The sequence below is a fragment of the Oryzias latipes genome, chromosome 18 (genome assembly GCF_053564925.1).
Source record: "Oryzias latipes strain Hd-rR chromosome 18, Olatipes_Hd-rR_3.1".
NCBI classification, from domain to species: domain Eukaryota; kingdom Metazoa; phylum Chordata; class Actinopteri; order Beloniformes; family Adrianichthyidae; genus Oryzias; species Oryzias latipes.
In genome coordinates this window covers 36845001-36865526 of record NC_136254.1, presented here as the reverse complement: position 1 = coordinate 36865526, position 20526 = coordinate 36845001, and the positions used below count along the sequence as shown (strand labels likewise).

At 55.7% G+C, this 20526-nt stretch overlaps 3 protein-coding genes across 6 annotated transcripts in view; all 3 read left to right on the top strand.

Moving 5' to 3' along the window:
* The first annotated feature begins 1969 nt into the window (after window positions 1–1969).
* On the top strand, window positions 1970–10504 carry pfn1 (profilin 1). Its single transcript, XM_078936871.1, has 4 exons — window positions 1970–2109; window positions 2182–2323; window positions 9676–9865; window positions 10174–10504. Exons 2-4 carry the CDS (start codon window positions 2183–2185, stop codon window positions 10269–10271), a joined length of 429 nt encoding a protein of 142 aa, XP_078792997.1. The 5' UTR covers window positions 1970–2109; window position 2182; the 3' UTR covers window positions 10272–10504.
* A 1999-nt stretch (window positions 10505–12503) lies between these two features.
* eno3 (enolase 3, (beta, muscle)) lies at window positions 12504–18147 on the top strand. Of its 2 annotated transcripts, none has more exons than XM_078936867.1 (14): window positions 12504–12636; window positions 14104–14193; window positions 14256–14351; window positions 14426–14484; window positions 14630–14699; window positions 15451–15584; window positions 15882–15998; window positions 16076–16181; window positions 16257–16454; window positions 16880–16956; window positions 17033–17157; window positions 17604–17712; window positions 17793–17851; window positions 17936–18147. In XM_078936867.1, the coding sequence occupies exons 2-14, from the start codon at window positions 14109–14111 to the stop codon at window positions 18003–18005; spliced, it is 1305 nt and encodes a 434-aa protein (XP_078792993.1). In that variant the 5' UTR covers window positions 12504–12636; window positions 14104–14108; the 3' UTR covers window positions 18006–18147. The 2 variants fall into 2 exon arrangements, with proteins under 2 accessions (XP_078792993.1, XP_078792994.1); XM_078936868.1 differs by having other exon boundaries at window positions 12549–12636; window positions 14108–14193.
* Window positions 18148–19181: 1034 nt separating this feature from the next.
* LOC100049234 (natriuretic peptide B) overlaps window positions 19182–20526 on the top strand; it is a 4474-nt gene continuing 3129 nt past the window's right edge. Inside the window, exons 1-2 of one of the 3 annotated variants that reach the window (XM_078935707.1) lie at window positions 19182–19238; window positions 19347–19492. The gene's annotated coding sequence lies outside the window, so the exon portion shown is untranslated. 3 annotated transcript variants of the gene reach the window in all.

Genomic DNA, 20526 nt, shown 5'->3' with positions numbered 1-20526 from the left:
GAAACCGGTCCATGTTTCCAGATCCAGAAGGAAGAGAGATCCAAGGTTTTTACAAACATGACCTTTTTGATTACCAGAAGGTTACTGAGCAGAGTTCAGACAAGAGATGTAGATCCTAAAATGATCCAGTCAGAGAACCGTTCCTGTCTACATGCAGAGGAGACACTGGAGAACTGGAGCACTGATCTTGAACGTGAACCGATGGAAAATGAAGAAAAGAAAAATAGCAAATCTGACAGAAAAACAATCAATAGAAGCATGGTTAAAGTACAGAATACAACCAACAACTGAAGCAACAACTGAAACCAACAACCGACAGCTGAAACCAACAACCGACAGCTGAAACCAACAACCGACAACTGAAACAACAACTGAAACCAACAACCGACAGCTGAAACAAACAACCGACAGCTTAAACCAACAACCGACAGCTGAAACCAACAACCAACAACTGAAGCAACAACTGACAGCTGAAACCAACAACCGACAGCTGAAAACAACAACCGACAGCTGAAACCAACAACCGACAGCTGAAACCAACAACTGACAGCTGAAACCAACAACCAGCAACTGAAACCAACAACCGACAGCTGAAACCAACAACCGACAGCTGAAACCAACAACCGACAGCTGAAACCAACAACCAGCAACTGAAACCAACAACCGACAGCTGAAACCAACAACCGACAGCTGAAACCAACAACCGACAGCTGAAACCAACAACCAGCAACTGAAACCAACAACCGACAGCTGAAACCAACAACCGAGAGCTGAAACCAACAACCGACAGCTGAAACAAACAACCGACAGCTGAAACCAACAACCAACAACTGAAGCAACAACTGACAGCTGAAACCAACAACCGACAGCTGAAACCAACAACCGACAGCTGAAACCAACAACCGACAGCTGAAACCAACAACGAGCAACTGAAACCAACAACCGACAGCTGAAACCAACAACCGACAGCTGAAACCAACAACCGACAGCTGAAACCAACAACCGAAAGCTGAAACCAACAACCAGCAACTGAAACCAACAACCGACAGCTGAAACAAACAATCAGCAACTGAAACCAACAACAGAAAGTATATTCCTTATACGCCGATGGATGAGTTAGTGGCCAGTGGCAGTATGTGAAGGGGGTCTGGACTTGCAACGGCTTGGTTGGTGGGCCCTGGATGGGGTCATGTATTTGGGGGGGTCAGAGGGACACTGGATCCTGCTGTCTGCATTCATTCTGCTTTGGGGTGGGGGAGGGGCCTGAGTACCACAGAGTGACACGGAGATCTGCAGCACAGCGAGGAAGACAGGACTGCTTCCTGCTTCAAGACGCTGCTGTGTTTGAGTCCTCTGAGACGGTGATGATGAAGATGATGAAGATGAAGAGGATGAAGAAGATTAAGATGATGATGATGAAGATGATGATGATGAAAATAATAATGATGAAGATGATTATGATGATGAAGATGATGATGATGATGACGACAATGATGATGAAGATGATGATGAAAATAATAATGATAATGATGATGATGAAGATGATGATGGTTCCCCTGTCCACAATCAGCAGCAGAAGGCGAAGCTCTTCCTCTGAACAACCATGGTCCCACTCTCAGAGAGGGGATCCTGGGGGGAAGAAGCAGGGATTGGACGGTCAGAGGTTCATGAGGATGGGGTCAACCCGTGACCCTGTGACCCTGTGACCTTCTCCTCCTGAACTCTCACCTGTCTGCTTGGTGATCCTGAGCCCTGCAGGGATCAGCCAATGGCGTTGGAGCAGCAGTCCGTGTCTCTTTGACCCGTCAGAACTTTCTGGAAGTTTGTTTCTGTTCATCAAGATCATCTTCTCAAACATGCAGATGGAAACAGGTTTTCAGGGTTCTGCCTTCGTGAAAGGCTCCGGTTCTTCCTGGTTCTCACTTCCCAGGTGAGAGAGAGGGCGAGCGAGGCAGAGTGTCAGTGAGAGAGAGTGGGTGAGTGAGCAGAGCAGGAAGCAGCCTGCAGACGGGGAGTGGTCCAACCTATAAAAGAGACGCCGCTTTCCTGGTTTCTGCATTTGTTTTCTGCCTCTTCTTCTCCCTCAGTCCTCAGACTCTACCTGCACAGGTAAGCTGACTTCACACACACACACACACACACACAGAGGGACGGGTTCTGACCCATCTGTGTCTGGAGCAGGATGTCGTGGAACGCGTACATCGATTCCCTGAAGACCCCCGATCAGAGCGGGCAGGTCCCCGTGGCGGAGGCGGCCATCTGTGGAACCGCAGCCGGGCAGCAGAGCATCTGGGCCTCCACCAGCGGGCTGGCCTCCATCACGGTGAGCACACACTGACACGCCGCGCCGCTACTTCCTCTTTGAGACGCCGCCTCAGAGCGTCTCCTTCCCGCCAGCATCACTGCTGCAGAAACCGTCCTGGTGGGGACAGGTGACACCACCTGCTCAGCCCCCACCAATTGGCTGGTTCTGCTCCTCTTCGTTGGGTTGAGTACCGGTTGGGTCTTTGGGGGTTCTGGCAGCGGTTCTTGCTCTGGGGTTCTAGGCGTGTGCCCTGCAGCAGTTTCCGCTCTGCGTCTGCATCTTGGCGGGGGCTCATCTGCTGCTTCTGGGTCCCCCAGGAAACCTGGGGCGTCAGGAATTTTACCTGCAGAGAAGCCGGACGCCTGCTCATCTGCTGACTGTCCTCTCTGGGGTTTGAACGCGGCGTCCAGGGGCAGACGCTCACACCGTTGTGCTTCAACTTCCTGTTCCTGGTGCTCCTCTGACAGAAACGCCAGCGTGTGGCGGTAACGGGTTTGAGAGGTGGACAGGGCTTTGGTGGCCGCTCTCCACCTGTGAGAGAAGCAGACGTCAGGGGCAGGGAGGGGTTCTGGCGGCTGTGGTGTGGCGTTCCAGGGGTCCACGCCTCAAGAGCCTGCAGGTCTCAAACCTGCGGTCAGAGTCTGCAGCAGCGTTTCCGGCAGCTTCAGACTCAAGTTGCAGGCGCTGCGAGCGCTGCCTTATAAGGACATGTCAAAAAGCCTGAATACAGGAAGTTGGTTGATCACTTCTTGTTCCTTCACACTTATGAGGGGGGGGGGGCTGTGCTGCAGCGGGCCGCCAGCAGCCTTAGATCTTTGCTTTCTTCCCACTTTTCACATAGAAAGGGCAGAACTGTCTGCAGACTCTAACTGTGGGGTGAAGAAAGCGGCCCCCCCGGCACAGACTCTGGTTGGTCGAGGGTCTTCAGGTGGGGGTCATGTCTGAGCTTGTGCTCGCTGCTTTCACGGCCTTCATGTCCCGGCTTGCTGTCTTCACATTCTTGTCTCCTGCAGCTTTCAGAAATGTTCTGCAGGGCGTTTAGCAAAACGGTTCCCCCCTAAAGAACCTCATCCATGACCGCAGACGTCTGTGACGGCAGGTTCAGGTCCCCCCCCTACAGAACGTCTGTGAGGGTAGGTTCAGGTCCCCCCCCCCTACAGAACGTCTGTGAGGGCAGGTTCAGGTTCCCCCCCTACAGAACGTCTGTGAGGGCAGGTTCAGGTCCCCCCCCTACAGAACGTCTGTGACGGCAGGTTCAGGTTCCCCCCCTACAGAACGTCTGTGAGGGCAGGTTCAGGTCCCCCCCCTACAGAACGTCTGTGAGGGTAGGTTCAGGTCCCCCCCCCTACAGAACGTCTGTGACGGCAGGTTCAGGTCCCCCCCTTACAGAACGTCTGTGAGGGCAGGTTCAGGTCCCCCCCCTACAGAACGTCTGTGAGGGTAGGTTCAGGTCCCCCCCCCTACAGAACGTCTGTGACGGCAGGTTCAGGTCCCCCCCTACAGAACGTCTGTGACGGCAGGTTCAGGTCCCCCCCTTACAGAACGTCTGTGACGGCAGGTTCAGGTCCCCCCCCCCTACAGAACGTCTGTGAGGGCAGGTTCAGGTTCCCCCCCTACAGAACGTCTGTGAGGGCAGGTTCAGGTCCCCCCCCTACAGAACGTCTGTGACGGCAGGTTCAGGTTCCCCCCCTACAGAACGTCTGTGAGGGCAGGTTCAGGTCCCCCCCCTACAGAACGTCTGTGAGGGTAGGTTCAGGTCCCCCCCCCTACAGAACGTCTGTGACGGCAGGTTCAGGTCCCCCCCTACAGAACGTCTGTGACGGCAGGTTCAGGTCCCCCCCTTACAGAACGTCTGTGACGGCAGGTTCAGGTTCCCCCCCTACAGAACGTCTGTGAGGGCAGGTTCAGGTCCCCCCCCCCCCACAGAATGTCTGTGACGGCAGGTTCAGGTCCCCCCCTTACAGAACGTCTGTGACGGCAGGTTCAGGTTCCCCCCCTACAGAACGTCTGTGAGGGCAGGTTCAGGTCCCCCCCCCCCCACAGAATGTCTGTGACGGCAGGTTCAGGTCCCCCCCTACAGAATGTCTGTGACGGCAGGTTCAGGTCCCCCCTTACAGAACGTCTGTGACGGCAGGTTCAGGTCCCCCCCCTACAGAACGTCTGTGACGGCAGGTTCAGGTCCCCCCCCTACAGAACGTCTGTGACGGCAGGTTCAGGTTCCCCCCCTACAGAACGTCTGTGAGGGCAGGTTCAGGTCCCCCCCCTACAGAACGTCTGTGAGGGTAGGTTCAGGTCCCCCCCCCTACAGAACGTCTGTGACGGCAGGTTCAGGTCCCCCCCCTACAGAACGTCTGTGACGGCAGGTTCAGGTTCCCCCCCTACAGAACGTCTGTGAGGGCAGGTTCAGGTCCCCCCCCTACAGAACGTCTGTGAGGGTAGGTTCAGGTCCCCCCCCCTACAGAACGTCTGTGACGGCAGGTTCAGGTCCCCCCCTACAGAACGTCTGTGACGGCAGGTTCAGGTCCCCCCCCTACAGAACGTCTGTGACGGCAGGTTCAGGTCCCCCCCCTACAGAACGTCTGTGACGGCAGGTTCAGGCCCCCCCCCCCTACAGAACGTCTGTGACGGCAGGTTCAGGTCCCCCCCCCCCTACAGAACGTCTGTGAGGGCAGGTTCAGGTCCCCCCCCCTACAGAACGTCTGTGACGGCAGGTTCAGGTCCCCCCCTACAGAACGTCTGTGACGGCAGGTTCAGGTCCCCCCCTTACAGAACGTCTGTGACGGCAGGTTCAGGTCCCCCCCCCCTACAGAACGTCTGTGAGGGCAGGTTCAGGTTCCCCCCCTACAGAACGTCTGTGAGGGCAGGTTCAGGTCCCCCCCCCTACAGAACGTCTGTGACGGCAGGTTCAGGTTCCCCCCCTACAGAACGTCTGTGAGGGCAGGTTCAGGTCCCCCCCCCCCCACAGAATGTCTGTGACGGCAGGTTCAGGTTCCCCCCCTACAGAACGTCTGTGAGGGCAGGTTCAGGTCCCCCCCCCCCCACAGAATGTCTGTGACGGCAGGTTCAGGTTCCCCCCCTACAGAATGTCTGTGACGGCAGGTTCAGGTCCCCCCTTACAGAACGTCTGTGACGGCAGGTTCAGGTCCCCCCCCTACAGAACGTCTGTGACGGCAGGTTCAGGTCCCCCCCCTACAGAACGTCTGTGACGGCAGGTTCAGGTTCCCCCCCTACAGAACGTCTGTGAGGGCAGGTTCAGGTCCCCCCCCTACAGAACGTCTGTGAGGGTAGGTTCAGGTCCCCCCCCCTACAGAACGTCTGTGACGGCAGGTTCAGGTCCCCCCCTTACAGAACGTCTGTGACGGCAGGTTCAGGTCCCCCCCCCCTACAGAACGTCTGTGAGGGCAGGTTCAGGTTCCCCCCCTACAGAACGTCTGTGAGGGCAGGTTCAGGTCCCCCCCCTACAGAACGTCTGTGAGGGTAGGTTCAGGTCCCCCCCCCTACAGAACGTCTGTGACGGCAGGTTCAGGTCCCCCCCTACAGAACGTCTGTGACGGCAGGTTCAGGTCCCCCCCCTACAGAACGTCTGTGACGGCAGGTTCAGGTCCCCCCCCTACAGAACGTCTGTGACGGCAGGTTCAGGCCCCCCCCCCCTACAGAACGTCTGTGACGGCAGGTTCAGGTCCCCCCCCCCCTACAGAACGTCTGTGAGGGCAGGTTCAGGTCCCCCCCCCTACAGAACGTCTGTGACGGCAGGTTCAGGTCCCCCCCTACAGAACGTCTGTGACGGCAGGTTCAGGTCCCCCCCTTACAGAACGTCTGTGACGGCAGGTTCAGGTCCCCCCCCCCTACAGAACGTCTGTGAGGGCAGGTTCAGGTTCCCCCCCTACAGAACGTCTGTGAGGGCAGGTTCAGGTCCCCCCCCCTACAGAACGTCTGTGACGGCAGGTTCAGGTTCCCCCCCTACAGAACGTCTGTGAGGGCAGGTTCAGGTCCCCCCCCCCCCACAGAATGTCTGTGACGGCAGGTTCAGGTTCCCCCCCTACAGAACGTCTGTGACGGCAGGTTCAGGTCCCCCCCCTACAGAACGTCTGTGACGGCAGGTTCAGGTCCCCCCCCTACAGAACGTCTGTGACGGCAGGTTCAGGTCCCCCCCCTACAGAACGTCTGTGACGGCAGGTTCAGGCCCCCCCCCCCTACAGAACGTCTGTGACGGCAGGTTCAGGTCCCCCCCCCCCTACAGAACGTCTGTGACGGCAGGTTCAGGTCCCCCCCCTACAGAACGTCTGTGACGGCAGGTTCAGGTCCCCCCCCTACAGAACGTCTGTGAGGGCAGGTTCAGGTCCCCCCCCTACAGAACGTCTGTGAGGGCAGGTTCAGGTCCCCCCCCTACAGAACGTCTGTGAGGGCAGGTTCAGGTCCCCCCCTACAGAACGTCTGTGACGGCAGGTTCAGGTCCCCCCCCTACAGAACGTCTGTGACGGCAGGTTCAGGTCCCCCCCCTACAGAACGTCTGTGACGGCAGGTTCAGGCCCCCCCCCCCCTACAGAACGTCTGTGACGGCAGGTTCAGGTCCCCCCCCCCCTACAGAATGTCTGTGACGGCAGGTTCAGGTCCCCCCCCCTACAGAACCTCTGTGAGGGCAGGTTCAGGTCCCCCCCTTACAGAACGTCTGTGACGGCAGGTTCAGGTCCCCCCCCTACAGAACGTCTGTGACGGCAGGTTCAGGCCCCCCCCCCTACAGAACGTCTGTGACGGCAGGTTCAGGTCCCCCCCCTTACAGAACGTCTGTGACGGCAGGTTCAGGTCCCCCCCCTTACAGAACGTCTGTGAGGGCAGGTTCAGGTCCCCCCCCCTACAGAACGTCTGTGACGGCAGGTTCAGGTCCCCCCCTTACAGAACGTCTGTGACGGCAGGTTCAGGTCCCCCCCCCTACAGAACGTCTGTGACGGCAGGTTCAGGCCCCCCCCCCTACAGAACGTCTGTGACGGCAGGTTCAGGTCCCCCCCCCCCTACAGAATGTCTGTGAAGGCAGGTTCAGGTCCCCCCCCCTACAGAACCTCTGTGAGGGCAGGTTCAGGTCCCCCCCCCTACAGAACCTCTGTGAGGGCAGGTTCAGGTCCCCCCCCTACAGAACGTCTGTGAGGGTAGGTTCAGGTCCCCCCCCTACAGAACGTCTGTGACGGCAGGTTCAGGTCCCCCCCCCCCCCACAGAATGTCTGTGACTGCAGGTTCAGGTCCCCCCCCCCCTTACAGAATTTTTGTGACGGCAGGTTGAGGTCCCCCCCCTTACAGAATTTCTGTGACGGCAGGTTCAGGTCCCCCCCCCTACAGAATGTCTGTGACGGCAGGTTCAGGTCCCCCCCCCCTACAGAATGTCTGTGACGGCAGGTTCAGGTCCCCCCCCCTACAGAACCTCTGTGAGGGCAGGTTCAGGTCCCCCCCCTACAGAACGTCTGTGAGGGCAGGTTCAGGTCCCCCCCCTACAGAACGTCTGTGACGGCAGGTTCAGGTCCCCCCCCCCCTACAGAATGTCTGTGACTGCAGGTTCAGGTCCCCCCCCCCCTTACAGAATTTTTGTGACGGCAGGTTGAGGTCCCCCCCCTTACAGAATTTCTGTGACGGCAGGTTCAGGTCCCCCCCCCTACAGAATGTCTGTGACGGCAGGTTCAGGTCCCCCCCCCCCTACAGAATGTCTGTGACGGCAGGTTCAGGTCCCCCCCCCCCCTACAGAATGTCTGTGACGGCAGGTTCAGGTCCCCCCCTACAGAACGTCTGTGACGGCAGGTTCAGGTCCCCCCCCTACAGAACGTCTGTGACGGCAGGTTCAGGTCCCCCCCCCCCTACAGAATGTCTGTGACGGCAGGTTCAGGTCCCCCCCCCCCTACAGAACGTCTGTGACGGCAGGTTCAGGTCCCCCCCCTACAGAACGTCTGTGACGGTAGGTTCAGGTCCCCCCCCCCCTACAGAATGTCTGTGACGGCAGGTTCAGGTCCCCCCCCCCCCTACAGAATGTCTGTGACGGCAGGTTCAGGTCCCCCCCCCCCCTACAGAATGTCTGTGACGGCAGGTTCAGGTCCCCCCCCCCTACAGAACGTCTGTGACGGCAGGTTCAGGTCCCCCCCCTACAGAACGTCTGTGACGGCAGGTTCAGGTCCCCCCCCCCCTACAGAATGTCTGTGACGGCAGGTTCAGGTCCCCCCCCCCCCTACAGAACGTCTGTGACGGCAGGTTCAGGTCCCCCCCCTACAGAACGTCTGTGACGGTAGGTTCAGGTCCCCCCCCCCCTACAGAATGTCTGTGACGGCAGGTTCAGGTCCCCCCCCCCCCTACAGAATGTCTGTGACGGCAGGTTCAGGTCCCCCCCCTACAGAACGTCTGTGACGGCAGGTTCAGGTCCCCCCCCCCCTACAGAATGTCTGTGACGGCAGGTTCAGGTCCCCCCCCCTACAGAACCTCTGTGAGGGCAGGTTCAGGTCCCCCCCCTACAGAACGTCTGTGAGGGCAGGTTCAGGTCCCCCCCCTACAGAACGTCTGTGACGGCAGGTTCAGGTCCCCCCCCCCCTACAGAATGTCTGTGACTGCAGGTTCAGGTCCCCCCCCCCCTTACAGAATTTTTGTGACGGCAGGTTGAGGTCCCCCCCCTTACAGAATTTCTGTGACGGCAGGTTCAGGTCCCCCCCCCCTACAGAATGTCTGTGACGGCAGGTTCAGGTCCCCCCCCCCCTACAGAATGTCTGTGACGGCAGGTTCAGGTCCCCCCCCCCCCTACAGAATGTCTGTGACGGCAGGTTCAGGTCCCCCCCCCCCTACAGAATGTCTGTGACGGCAGGTTCAGGTCCCCCCCCTACAGAACGTCTGTGACGGCAGGTTCAGGTCCCCCCCCCCTACAGAATGTCTGTGACGGCAGGTTCAGGTCCCCCCCCCCCCTACAGAACGTCTGTGACGGCAGGTTCAGGTCCCCCCCCTACAGAACGTCTGTGACGGCAGGTTCAGGTCCCCCCCCTTACAGAATTTCTGTGACGGCAGGTTGAGGTCCCCCCCCCTACAGAACGTCTGTGACGGCAGGTTCAGGTCCCCCCCCTACAGAACCTCTGAGACGGCAGGTTCAGGACCCCCCCCTACAGAACGTCTGTGAGGGCAGGGTTAGGTCCCCCCCCCTACAGAATGTCTGTGACGGCAGGTTCAGGTCCCCCCCCCCCCCCCTACAGAACGTCTGTGAGGGTAGGTTCAGGTCCCCCCCCTACAGAACGTCTGTGACGGCAGGTTCAGGTTTTCCAGGTCTTAACTCTGAACTGTAAACCTTTGTCATGTGTAGTTCAGGGAACCCCGGAAAGCAGAACGTCCTCATTATGTCCGTCTCTGTTTGTCAGCCGGATGAGATCAAGAAGTTGGCTGGCGACCGGTCAGCGTTCGCCCAGAACGGCGTGTACATCGCTGGACAGAGGTGTCGGCTGATCCGAGACCAGATGGACATGGACCCCATCTACTCTCTGGACCTGAAGACGGCTGCTGACGCCGAAGGAAACACCTTTGGAGTGTGTGTGGGCAAGAGCAACCAAGGTGAGACCTATGTACCTGTAGTGTACCTGAACCACAGACTGTGTACCTGGACCACAGATTGTGTACCTGAACCAACGATTGTGTACCTGAACCTCACATTGTGTACCTGCACCACAGACTGTGTACCTGAACCTCACATTGTGTACCTGAACCTCACATTGTGTACCTGAACCTCACATTGTGTACCTGAACCACAGATTGTGTACCTGAACCAACGATTGTGTACCTGAACCTCACATTGTGTACCTGAACCTCACATTGTGTACCTGAACCTCAGACTGACCCGCCCCCCCTGCTTCTGTCTCCAGCCATAGTCATAGCTAAGGGCACCAGGGACGCCAGTGGGGGTCAGCTGTCCAGCAAGGTCTACAACGTTGTCAGCCACCTCAGGAAGGCCAATCTGTGAGACATCATGCCCCCCACCCCCCACCAGCTGAACCAGGACGGACTTCCTCCCCCCACCCCCGAGCTTCAGTAGTCTTTTTTCATTCCTTCTCACATTCCTGCCATGGAGGGACAGAGCCTGGGGTCCCTGGCCGGACAGGACAAGCGGCGCCCCATCCTGGTCTGTACGACGGTCCAATCCCAGCTCTGTGGACCCCCCCACACCTGAACCAAATAAACGTGAATCTGTTGAAAGTCTCCGTCTCCGCTTTTTCACTGCCGCACCTGGGTCACCTGGACCCATTCCTGAACCCGGTAAACAGAGTTTCAGCATCTTGAACCTTTTACTGACCTGTTGAATTAGCTCCTCCCACTCCCACAGTGTTTACGGACAGACGGTGTGGAGGTTCGGGTTCAGGTCAGTCCCATCCTCCAAAGAAAGGATTCAGATTCTTGTCCCATCAGGGGTCGGCACACTAACCCCGCCCACCAGTCGCAGGGCTCACACTTCCTGTCCCACCCCACTGCATTCGCCAGAGCCAAGCAAACAAGCCCCGCCCCCGTGTGGCTGCAGACATGTACTGCACCTTGTAGACCCAGGACCAACCGGGTCAGACCTGACTTTGGTTCAGAGGAAATCCGGCACAGTACAGTATAGTACTGTAATAGAAAACTACAGTAAAGCAGTGAGGTTTGAGTACAGCAGATAGTACTACAGTGAAGCAGATAGTACTGCTCTGAAGCAGATAGTACTACAGTGAAGCAGATAGTACTGTTCTACAGCAGATGGTACTACAGTGAAGCAGATAGTACTGTTCTACAGCAGATAGTACTACAGTACAGAGAACAGTACAGGGTTCCAATGCAATGATATTTCTTTGTAGAAATACACATTTCATGAAGCTCAGAACACTTCACAGTTGGGAAAAAAGAAGACAAACAAAAAACTTCAAACCTCCCACCCTTTGCCCTCCCCCTCCCCTCCAGTGACACAGACACCCCATGACCCCAAACCCACATAAAGCATCCGTGAACCCAGGACCACCACTATCAGACCTTTACCTCTCACACTATCACAGTTTGGTTTTTTCATGTAATTGTGCGATCTTTTGGGTTTGTTTGTTTGTTTGTAACAGTGACTTGTATTCTGTGTCCTGATTGGCTGTTGACCTTGTCAATCAATCTGCTGCATGTCTCCTGTACAGGATTCGTTCAGGCTGCCACATTTCCATGAATCTTTCATCACAATCAAATCTTTGTTTTCATCCTGGACGTAATTTTCTATAAAAGTTTGAACTTAAAGAGTTGAAACGAGACAAAACCTGTGAAAATCTTCACGTCTGTCTGAGAAAACGGAGGAGGGAGGAGTTTCACCGCCGTAACCCTTGTTCTATCCAACTCTAACGTTGGGAGCTGGGTCATCTAGACCCACTAGACAGTGCTCTGAACCTTTTTTCTTCAATGATTTGTGATCTTCACTGGTGTCCATGGATTACATGAAATCTTTCCACCTTTATCCACCTTTGTCATGGTAGGGAGAACACCTCAATGTAAGGGGGGGGGGGTTATAGGATAGCACAAGGGATAACACATCTGTAAAGCTACTTCACCAATTTCACCTCTCGCAGGACATTTATGGACGTATCCACATAAATAAATGAGAGGACACTGTACTATAGTACAATCTACAGTACTACAGTACAGCAGACAGTACTGTGGTACAGCAGTACAACAATGTGGCTGTGTGAGTGTGATAGATACATGTGTAGATATATTTAGCCTCCTTAAATGCTGCAGCTCTGCTCCACAGAGAAGTTCAGTCAAAGGTGAGAGGAAAGGGTAAGGTGTGTGTGTGTGTGAGTGTGTGTGAGCATGTGTGTGTGTGTGAGTGTGTGTGTGTGTACGTGTGTGTGTGTGTGAGTGTGTGTGAGTGTGTGTGCATGTGTGTGTGTGTATGGGGGTGTTATGGGGGGTGTTATGGGACTGCCCTTTGGAGTGAATTCTGATCTGGTCTCATGTTCTCCTCCAGACAACCTTTGACCTTCTCTGGGGACTTAGGGACCGTCATTCTAGTTCTAGGCTGTCTGTCATTCTGAAATCAACAGGTTTAAATAAAGTTTCCAGAATGTGAGGGGGGGGGGCTCCAGGTTCCTTTGTCAAAGAAAACTGCTGACATCTAGAGAATGAACGGTGGAACACTGCTGAACCCTGGGGGGTTTGGGTTCTTCATGGTTCCTCCTCACATGCAGACGCTCCCCAGCGCCCTGGCCCCGCCTCCAGGGGGCTGTCTCTATAAAAGCCCTGCAGGAAGGGCAGACGGACACCTTCCAGTCAGCTGAACGACCAGAGTGGACCCCCTGCTCTCCTGCCTGAGCAACACCCCCCAGGTAAGTCCTGACAGGACCCCCCAGACCTCCTCTTCCTCGTCTTCTCTCAACCTCACTGCGTTCTGAAGCCAGAGGAGGAGGAGCCTCTGAGCCACTTCCTGGTTGTCCAGCATGGTGTGTGTGAGGCTGCAGGTCGGTTCTCAGGAAGGTTCTAGAGTCTTTCCCACCAATCAGGAGCTGAGCTGGGAGAACGTCCAGGCTGAAGGTCACAGCTGCAGGCTGGCAGTGGGCGGGGCACAAAGTCCACACTCATGCGTGTTCTCACTCAGTGGGAGGATTCCACTGCAGGCGTGTTCCTGAGGGGGGGGGGGGGGGGGGGGCAGTGAGGGGGGGAGTCCAGGGATCACAGCTCTTAGCTGAGGAACCCTGGAGAACTGAGTTAGAACCCATGAGGCTGAAGATCAGCTCTGCTGGATCTGACAGCTGCTCCGGTTATAAATACCCCCGGGGGGGGGGGGGTGTCCTTACATAACTGCCCCCCCCCCGGCTTCACAGCAAAGTCCTGGGACGGTTGGGTTCCTCCTGGATCCACCTGCAGAGACCCTGCAGCTCGTTCACCTTAGCAGACTCCCACTTTCCACTACCTTCACTTCAAACGGATCAGGAACCGGTTTGGATCCAGAACCAGTTCTGTTCTCCTTCCAGATGAAGCTGATGGAGAACCAAAGGAATGAGCATCAGTAGAACATGAACAGAGGCTCTCCTCTGGGTTCCCTCCCCTCACCTGTCCAAACAGGTGTGTTTGAAGAGGATGGAACGAGCTGCAGCGGAACCAAGGAGGGGGTCAGTGAGGGAGCTGGTTCTGACCCAACAGAACCTCCTCATTGACCTCAGACCCGAGCCTGATCATGTGAGGACTCTGAAGGACATCCCAAGAGTCTCGTGAGGAGCTCAGCTGTTCATCTGAAGGCGGGACCCCCCCCACTGACCCCCCCCCCGTCCTCCCCACTGACCCCCCCCCCCCCCCCCCGCAGCCCCCCTTCAGCTGAGGGACGAGCTCCAGACCAGAGTTTATCAGCTGTCAGTCACACATGCCTTCAAATGTCACGGATACTAGTGAGAGCGTGCACGTGCGTGTGCACAAGGATGCACGCTATCAGACAGTGGGTCTAGTAAATGTCAGAGGCTGCCCCCCCCCCTCAGAAAGCATATTGGTATCTTCCTCCATCCATTGGTCCTAACAGCTGTCAGTTAGGAATGAAGAGCTCTGAATGGGCGGAGCCTCAGGGAGCAGTCATGGCGTCACACAGACTCTGTGCTGCAGGTCAGACTCACACACACACCAACACAATCTCACACAGACACACACTCCACACCGAGGGCGTGGTCCGGCAGACCACCTTGATCGGGTTTAGGCCTCTGTGGTTCTGGGAGGTGGAGTGGTGGTTCTGGTACTGGTCTTGGGGAATCGACCCTGTGGTTCATGGTCGTACTGGTCAACCCTCTAACGCCTCCTCCGTCTCTCAGCCAGGATGTCTATCACTAAGATCCATGCTCGTGAGATTCTGGACTCCAGAGGAAACCCCACTGTGGAGGTAGACCTGTGGACCGCCAAGGGTAAGGGGACGGTTCTGCAGAACCCTGTGATGAGTCTGTGGGCTAACCGCTGGCTGTCTCAGGTCTCTTCAGGGCAGCTGTCCCCAGCGGAGCGTCAACCGGGGTCCACGAGGCGCTGGAGCTCCGCGATGGAGACAAGAGCCGTTACCTGGGCAAAGGTAGGAGGCCGGCAGAAGCGGTTCTGTTGGATGTTGGTGGCTGATGGGTCGGTGACACCTGTGTCTGGTTGCAGGAACTCAGAAGGCTGTGGATCACGTCAACAAGGAGATCGCCCCCAAACTGACCGAGAAGGTGAGGAGGGAGGGGTTCAGGTCAGACTGGGTCAGAGGGTCAGCCCGGATCAGAGGGCACCACCTGTCCTGACGTCCCACCTGTGACCCTGCAGTCACTGCAGAACCAGAGCTTCAAGCTAACGGTTCCACCTGTGTGTCTGCAGAAGTTCAGCGTCGTAGAGCAGGAGAAGATCGACAAGTTCATGCTGGACCTGGACGGAACCGAAAACAAATGTGAGACATCTGCCCGTCTGTCTCACCTGTCTCTGTCTCACCTGTCTCACCTGTCTTCCCGTCTGTGTCACCTGTCTCTCTGTCTCACCTGTCTCTCTGTCTCACCTGTCTCTCTGTCTCACCTGTCTGCCCGTCTGTCTCACCTGTCTCTGTCTCACCTGTCTCACCTGTCTGCCCGTCTGTCCCACCTGTCTGTCTCTCTGTCTCACCTGTCTGCCCGTCTGTGTCACCTGTCTCTCTGTCTCACCTGTCTCTCTGTCTCACCTGTCTCTCTGTCTCACCTGTCTGCCCGTCTGTCTCACCTGTCTCTGTCTCACCTGTCTCACCTGTCTGCCCGTCTGTCCCACCTGTCTGTCTCTCTGTCTCACCTGTCTGCCCGTCTGTGTCACCTGTCTCTCTGTCTCACCTGTCTCTCTGTCTCACCTGTCTCTCTGTCTCACCTGTCTGCCCGTCTGTCTCACCTGTCTCTGTCTCACCTGTCTCACCTGTCTGCCCGTCTGTCTCACCTGTCTCTCTGTCTCACCTGTCTGCCCGTCTGTCCCACCTGTCTGTCTCTCTGTCTCACCTGTCTGCCCGTCTGTCTCACCTGTCTCTCTGTCTCACCTGTCTGCCCGTCTGTCTCACCTGTCTCTCTGTCTCACCTGTCTGCCCGTCTGTCTCACCTGTCTGTCTCACCTGTCTGCCCGTCTGTCTCACCTGTCTCTGTCTCACCTTTTTGCCCGTCTGTCTCACCTGTCTCTCTGCTCTGCAGCTAAATTTGGAGCAAATGCCATCTTGGGAGTATCGCTCGCCGTCTGTAAGGCCGGCGCCGCAGAGAAGGGGGTTCCGCTCTACCGCCACATCGCAGACCTGGCTGGACACAAGGACGTCATTCTACCCGTTCCTGTGAGTGTTTGATTCTGGAGGGGAGGGGCTTGGTCTGGATCCCCGCCGCATTACACCAGTTGGTGATGTTCAGCCCCCACCTGTGGTCAGGTGATGTCTGAAGGAAGTTCTGAACACCTACAGGTGACATGAGCCACCCAAGGGCTTTAGGGGGTGGTGTGAGTTTGATCCCCTGGTTCTTTTGAAGCCTTTGATTTTCATGTCTCCTCGCTGAACTTCAACAAAGGTCCACCGTACAACGTTGTCCGCTGTGTGAGGCCTGTTTGCTCACGTCTTGGTGTCTTTGCCGCCTGCCAGGCCTTCAACGTGATCAACGGGGGCAGTCACGCTGGAAACAAACTGGCCATGCAGGAGTTCATGATTCTGCCTGTGGGGGCCTCTAACTTCCACGAGGCCATGAGGATTGGAGCGGAAGTGAGAGGATTTCCTTCAGCACAAAGTCACACGGTCTGGAGGATCCGTGACCGGCTTGTTCCCGTGTGCTTGTTCAGGTCTACCACAACCTGAAGAACGTCATCAAGGCCAAGTACGGGAAGGATGCCACCAACGTGGGAGATGAGGGCGGCTTTGCCCCCAACATCCTGGAAAACAACGAAGGTGAGACTGCGCTGGTGTTTGTTGGTTTTCACCAAAACTAAAGGGGAGGATGGCGTTGATGCTGTGTCTCTGCAGCTCTGGAGCTGCTCAAGTCGGCCATCGAGAAAGCCGGCTACCCGGACAAGATCATCATCGGCATGGACGTGGCTGCCTCCGAGTTCTTCCGCAGTGGCAAGTACGACCTGGACTTCAAGTCCCCCGACGACCCGTCCAGGCACATCTCCGGGGAGCAACTGGGAGACCTGTACCGCAGCTTCATCAAGAACTACCCCGGTGAGAGGGCACCTCCCAAACGTCCCTGATGCTCACCTGGAAGCAGTCGAGTAACATTATAGATGTAAAAAAACATTGATGAAACAGCAAATGGATCTACATGATTGATAAACAAATAACAATAACTGAAGGAGGTGAAGCTCAGAAACTTCTTGGTTGTCCAATGAAACGCCTCGGTTTCCTCTGATGTCACACTGTAGTTCTATCAGATCCAGTCAGTCGTCTTCACCACTAATGTGACTAACATTAGAGGTTCGTGTGTCACTGAGGCTGTGTCTCCAAAGATGGACTGACGGTGTTTATCTGAGCCGTCATGTGACTGCAGCAAACGCCCCGTGTCTCAGAAAGACCATCAGGGGGGTCAATTATCTGGATAAAGGTCTTTATCCAGAACTCAGACTCTGTCCCTCATTTCTGTCCCTCAGTCCAGTCCATAGAAGATCCCTTTGACCAGGATGACTGGGAGAACTGGGCCAAGTTCACGGCTTCTGTAGACATCCAGGTGAGGCAGCTGCTCACCTCTGTCTCACGCCCAGGGTTTCTGGGACTCACCTGTGGTTTCTGCTTCAACCAATCAGATTGTAGGAGATGACCTGACGGTGACCAACCCAAAGAGGATCCAGCAGGCGGTGGAGAAGAAGGCCTGCAACTGTCTGCTGCTCAAAGTCAACCAGATCGGCTCCGTCACAGAGTCCATCCAGGCGTAAGACATGTCCATCCCTCTCTCCTTCTGTCCATCCGTCTCTCCGTCTGTCCTTGTGTCCATCCGTCTCTCCTTCTGTCCATCCGTCTGTCTGCCCTTGTGTCCATTAGTCTCTCCGTTTGCCCTTGTGTCCATCCGTCTCTCCATCTGTCCTTGTGTCCATCCGTCTCTCCTTCTGTCCATCCGTCTGTCTGCCCTTGTGTCCATTAGTCTCTCCGTTTGCCCTTGTGTCCATCCGTCTGTCCATCCATCAGAAGCTTTCATTCCGTAAAGCACATCGTCTTACAGAGGCACAAAGACTGCTGTATAAATAAAGTTATTTGAATTGATGGATGATCAAAGTTTGCTCTGAGAACTAAAGAACGCACAGGAGAACATCGGAAGCAGGATCGGTGACAGTCCACCCTTCTGAACCAAAACGGCGTTTCTGTTTGGCGTGTTTGCAGGTGTAAGCTGGCTCAGAGCAGCGGGTGGGGCGTGATGGTCAGCCACCGCTCCGGGGAGACCGAGGACACCTTCATCTCTGATCTGGTGGTTGGTCTCTGCACTGGACAGGTACAGAAACTCGTGGGCGGGGCTTGGGGGCGTGCCAGTCACAGGTGAACTCGGCTGACGCTCCGTCTTTATCACGACAGATCAAAACTGGTGCCCCCTGCAGGTCGGAGCGTTTGGCCAAATACAACCAGCTGATGAGGTAAACCCTGCCTATCCTTCAAAATAAAAGCCTTTCAGAGTTGAACCCCAGCTGACCCCCCCCCCCCCGTGCCCTACTTTGCAGGATTGAGGAGGAGCTTGGAGACAAGGCCAAGTTTGCTGGAAAAGACTTCCGCCACCCCAAGATCAACTGAGGCTCCACCTCCTGTGCTCTGTCACCATGGCAACTGACTGATGCCGTCCAGTGTCAGGCTGTGGCCCCCCCTTCCCCGCTGTAATTCCATTCACATGTTGTTGTTTTTTACAAAAACAGAGAATAAACCTGATCAATAAGTCCACTTTGACTGAGTGATCAGTGAGTATTGATTGAGGCTGAGTTTTCCCGCAGCACCTGAACGCATCACGCCTCACAGGAGGTGAGCTCTGCTGAACGTTGGGGAGCAGCGTGCCCCTCACCCTCAGCAGGAGTTCCCCGCTCATGCCCTCACGTGCACGCCCACACGCACAGCCGTGACGTCAATGCTGATTGGCCGGGGAGTTTGGGGCGCCGGCAGCCGGTTGCCTGGCGATGATCAGCAACCGTGCAGATCCAGACTGGAACTGCAAATTCTCCGTTTAATGAGACCCGCCCCCGTGAGCGGGGGTCATGCGTGTTCTGTTGTTATGTCCGTGTTCCACACACCAAGTATCCACAGATGTCACATGACCCTGGATCCTCCAGGAAACTCAGTAAATCAGGGAACCCAAACGGGTTTAGGACGCTGACAGACCATCAGGATGGACTGCTGGAGCCGACACCCCCTGGAAACCCCCCCCAACGTTCCTCCTGGGCCTGAGCAGCTCTGATCACAGGCCTGTCCAGTCAGCTGATTGGTGGTGGTGGTGTGTGGGGGGGGGGGGTGATGTGCGTCAGATGATGCGGGAGGTTGAATGGGGGGCGAGTCTCGTCTGTCTGACACAAAGACAGTGGGGGGTAATTAACCCCCCTCACACACACACCTTTCCCTCACGAAGCTCCGCCTCCTTCCACAGAAAACGTTTGGTAACGATGGAGCCGTCTCCACGGCGACGCTCTGTGAGCAGGTCAGAGGTCGGGTTCAGAGGAGCTCCGGCGTGTGTTTGGCAGAATCCTGGCCTCTGATTCGCTGAATGAGCTCCTCCAGAACCTCCAGAACCTGGGACTGGATCCTTCCAGGACCCTGTCCCCCTTAAAAGGACTTCCTCCAGGAAAATGTTGCCTTGACCTGCAGGGAAGCTTGAGTCGGGTCCTTCAGGGACCGTTATGGATTCTGATGTTCTGCTGGACCACAGCCAGACCTGGACCTTTACCAGAACCGGTTCCTGAGCCCTCCGGGATGCTCCTCAGACGCAGCAGCAGAACGTCTCAAGCTCCAGGAGGCGTCAATCAAAGCTTTGTCCAGTCAGAGGTGAATATGTGAAGGGGAGGGGCTACAGAAGCGTTGTCGGGGGCGACAGCACAGAGAATGTGTGACATCACAGCTCTGAGTTGTATAAAAGTGGGACTCTGCCTTTAGAGGGAGACTTGGACCCGTCCTCCCCCGGGACAGAACCGACCCAGCTGACGGCTTGGTGACCTGAGACCAGGAAGAACTTTTATTGGACAGAAACTCCGGTCCTTCTGGACTTCTGCAGACTCTGGTGGCGCCGTGGTCCGTTCTCAGTAAGTCTGAGGTTTCCGTCGTTGAGATGAGTCGTGTGGACTTTAACCTGCCGGTAGAACCAGAGAGGAACCAGAGAGGATTCACTGGACCATCAACGTTCATGCAGAGCAGAACCGCTGTCATCTCAGTGACATCATCGTTGACCTGAGGCGTCTCCCCGTCAGGCAAACGATCTCTGCATCCTCTGTTCAGTCACGTTTATCTAAGCTACCAAAACTCAAATGTAGGTTTTAGATGAGGAATTGTGGAGATGGAGGTTCTGTGGTTTCAGAATAAAAGCCCATTATTCTATTGTTACTAAACGGATGTTCTGGATTAAATTCTGTTTTTCTGACTGAACAACTAAAGGATGTAACTTTCCTTAAAGTGACAGGACCCCCAAAATCCATCATTTTAAAGCAGAAACTCTAAAATAATTGTTCATATTCTGATGTGTGAGATCAATAACGGCTATCGGAGGCCCTGCTGGCCTAAATTCACGGCTTCTATTGCTTTAGTGTCGTTTCCTTTGTTGTCATGGAATAATAATGAACCTTTGTTCATCACAGCAGTACAACAGTAGTACTTTACTATACTAGTATGTCAGAGAGTTTCTTAAAATAAAAATAAAAGCCCCGGTCATGTCACCTCTGATGATCCTCAGTGATGTCATTAAAACGTTGGCTCCGCCCACATCAACATGACAGGACAAACCAATGCAGATTTCAGACAGTTTGATGGATGGATGGATGGATGGATGGATGGATGATGGATGGATGATGATGGATGGATGCATGGATGGATGGATGGATGGATGATGGATGGATGGATGGATGGATGGATGGATGGATGGATGGATGGATGATGGATGGATGATGATGGATGGATGCATGGATGGATGGATGGATGGATGGATGGATGATGGATGATGAATGGATGGATGGATGGATGATGGATGATGGATGATGGATGATGGATGGATGGATGGATGGATGGATGGATGGATGATGGATGGATGGATGGATGATGGATGGATGGATGGATGATGGATGAT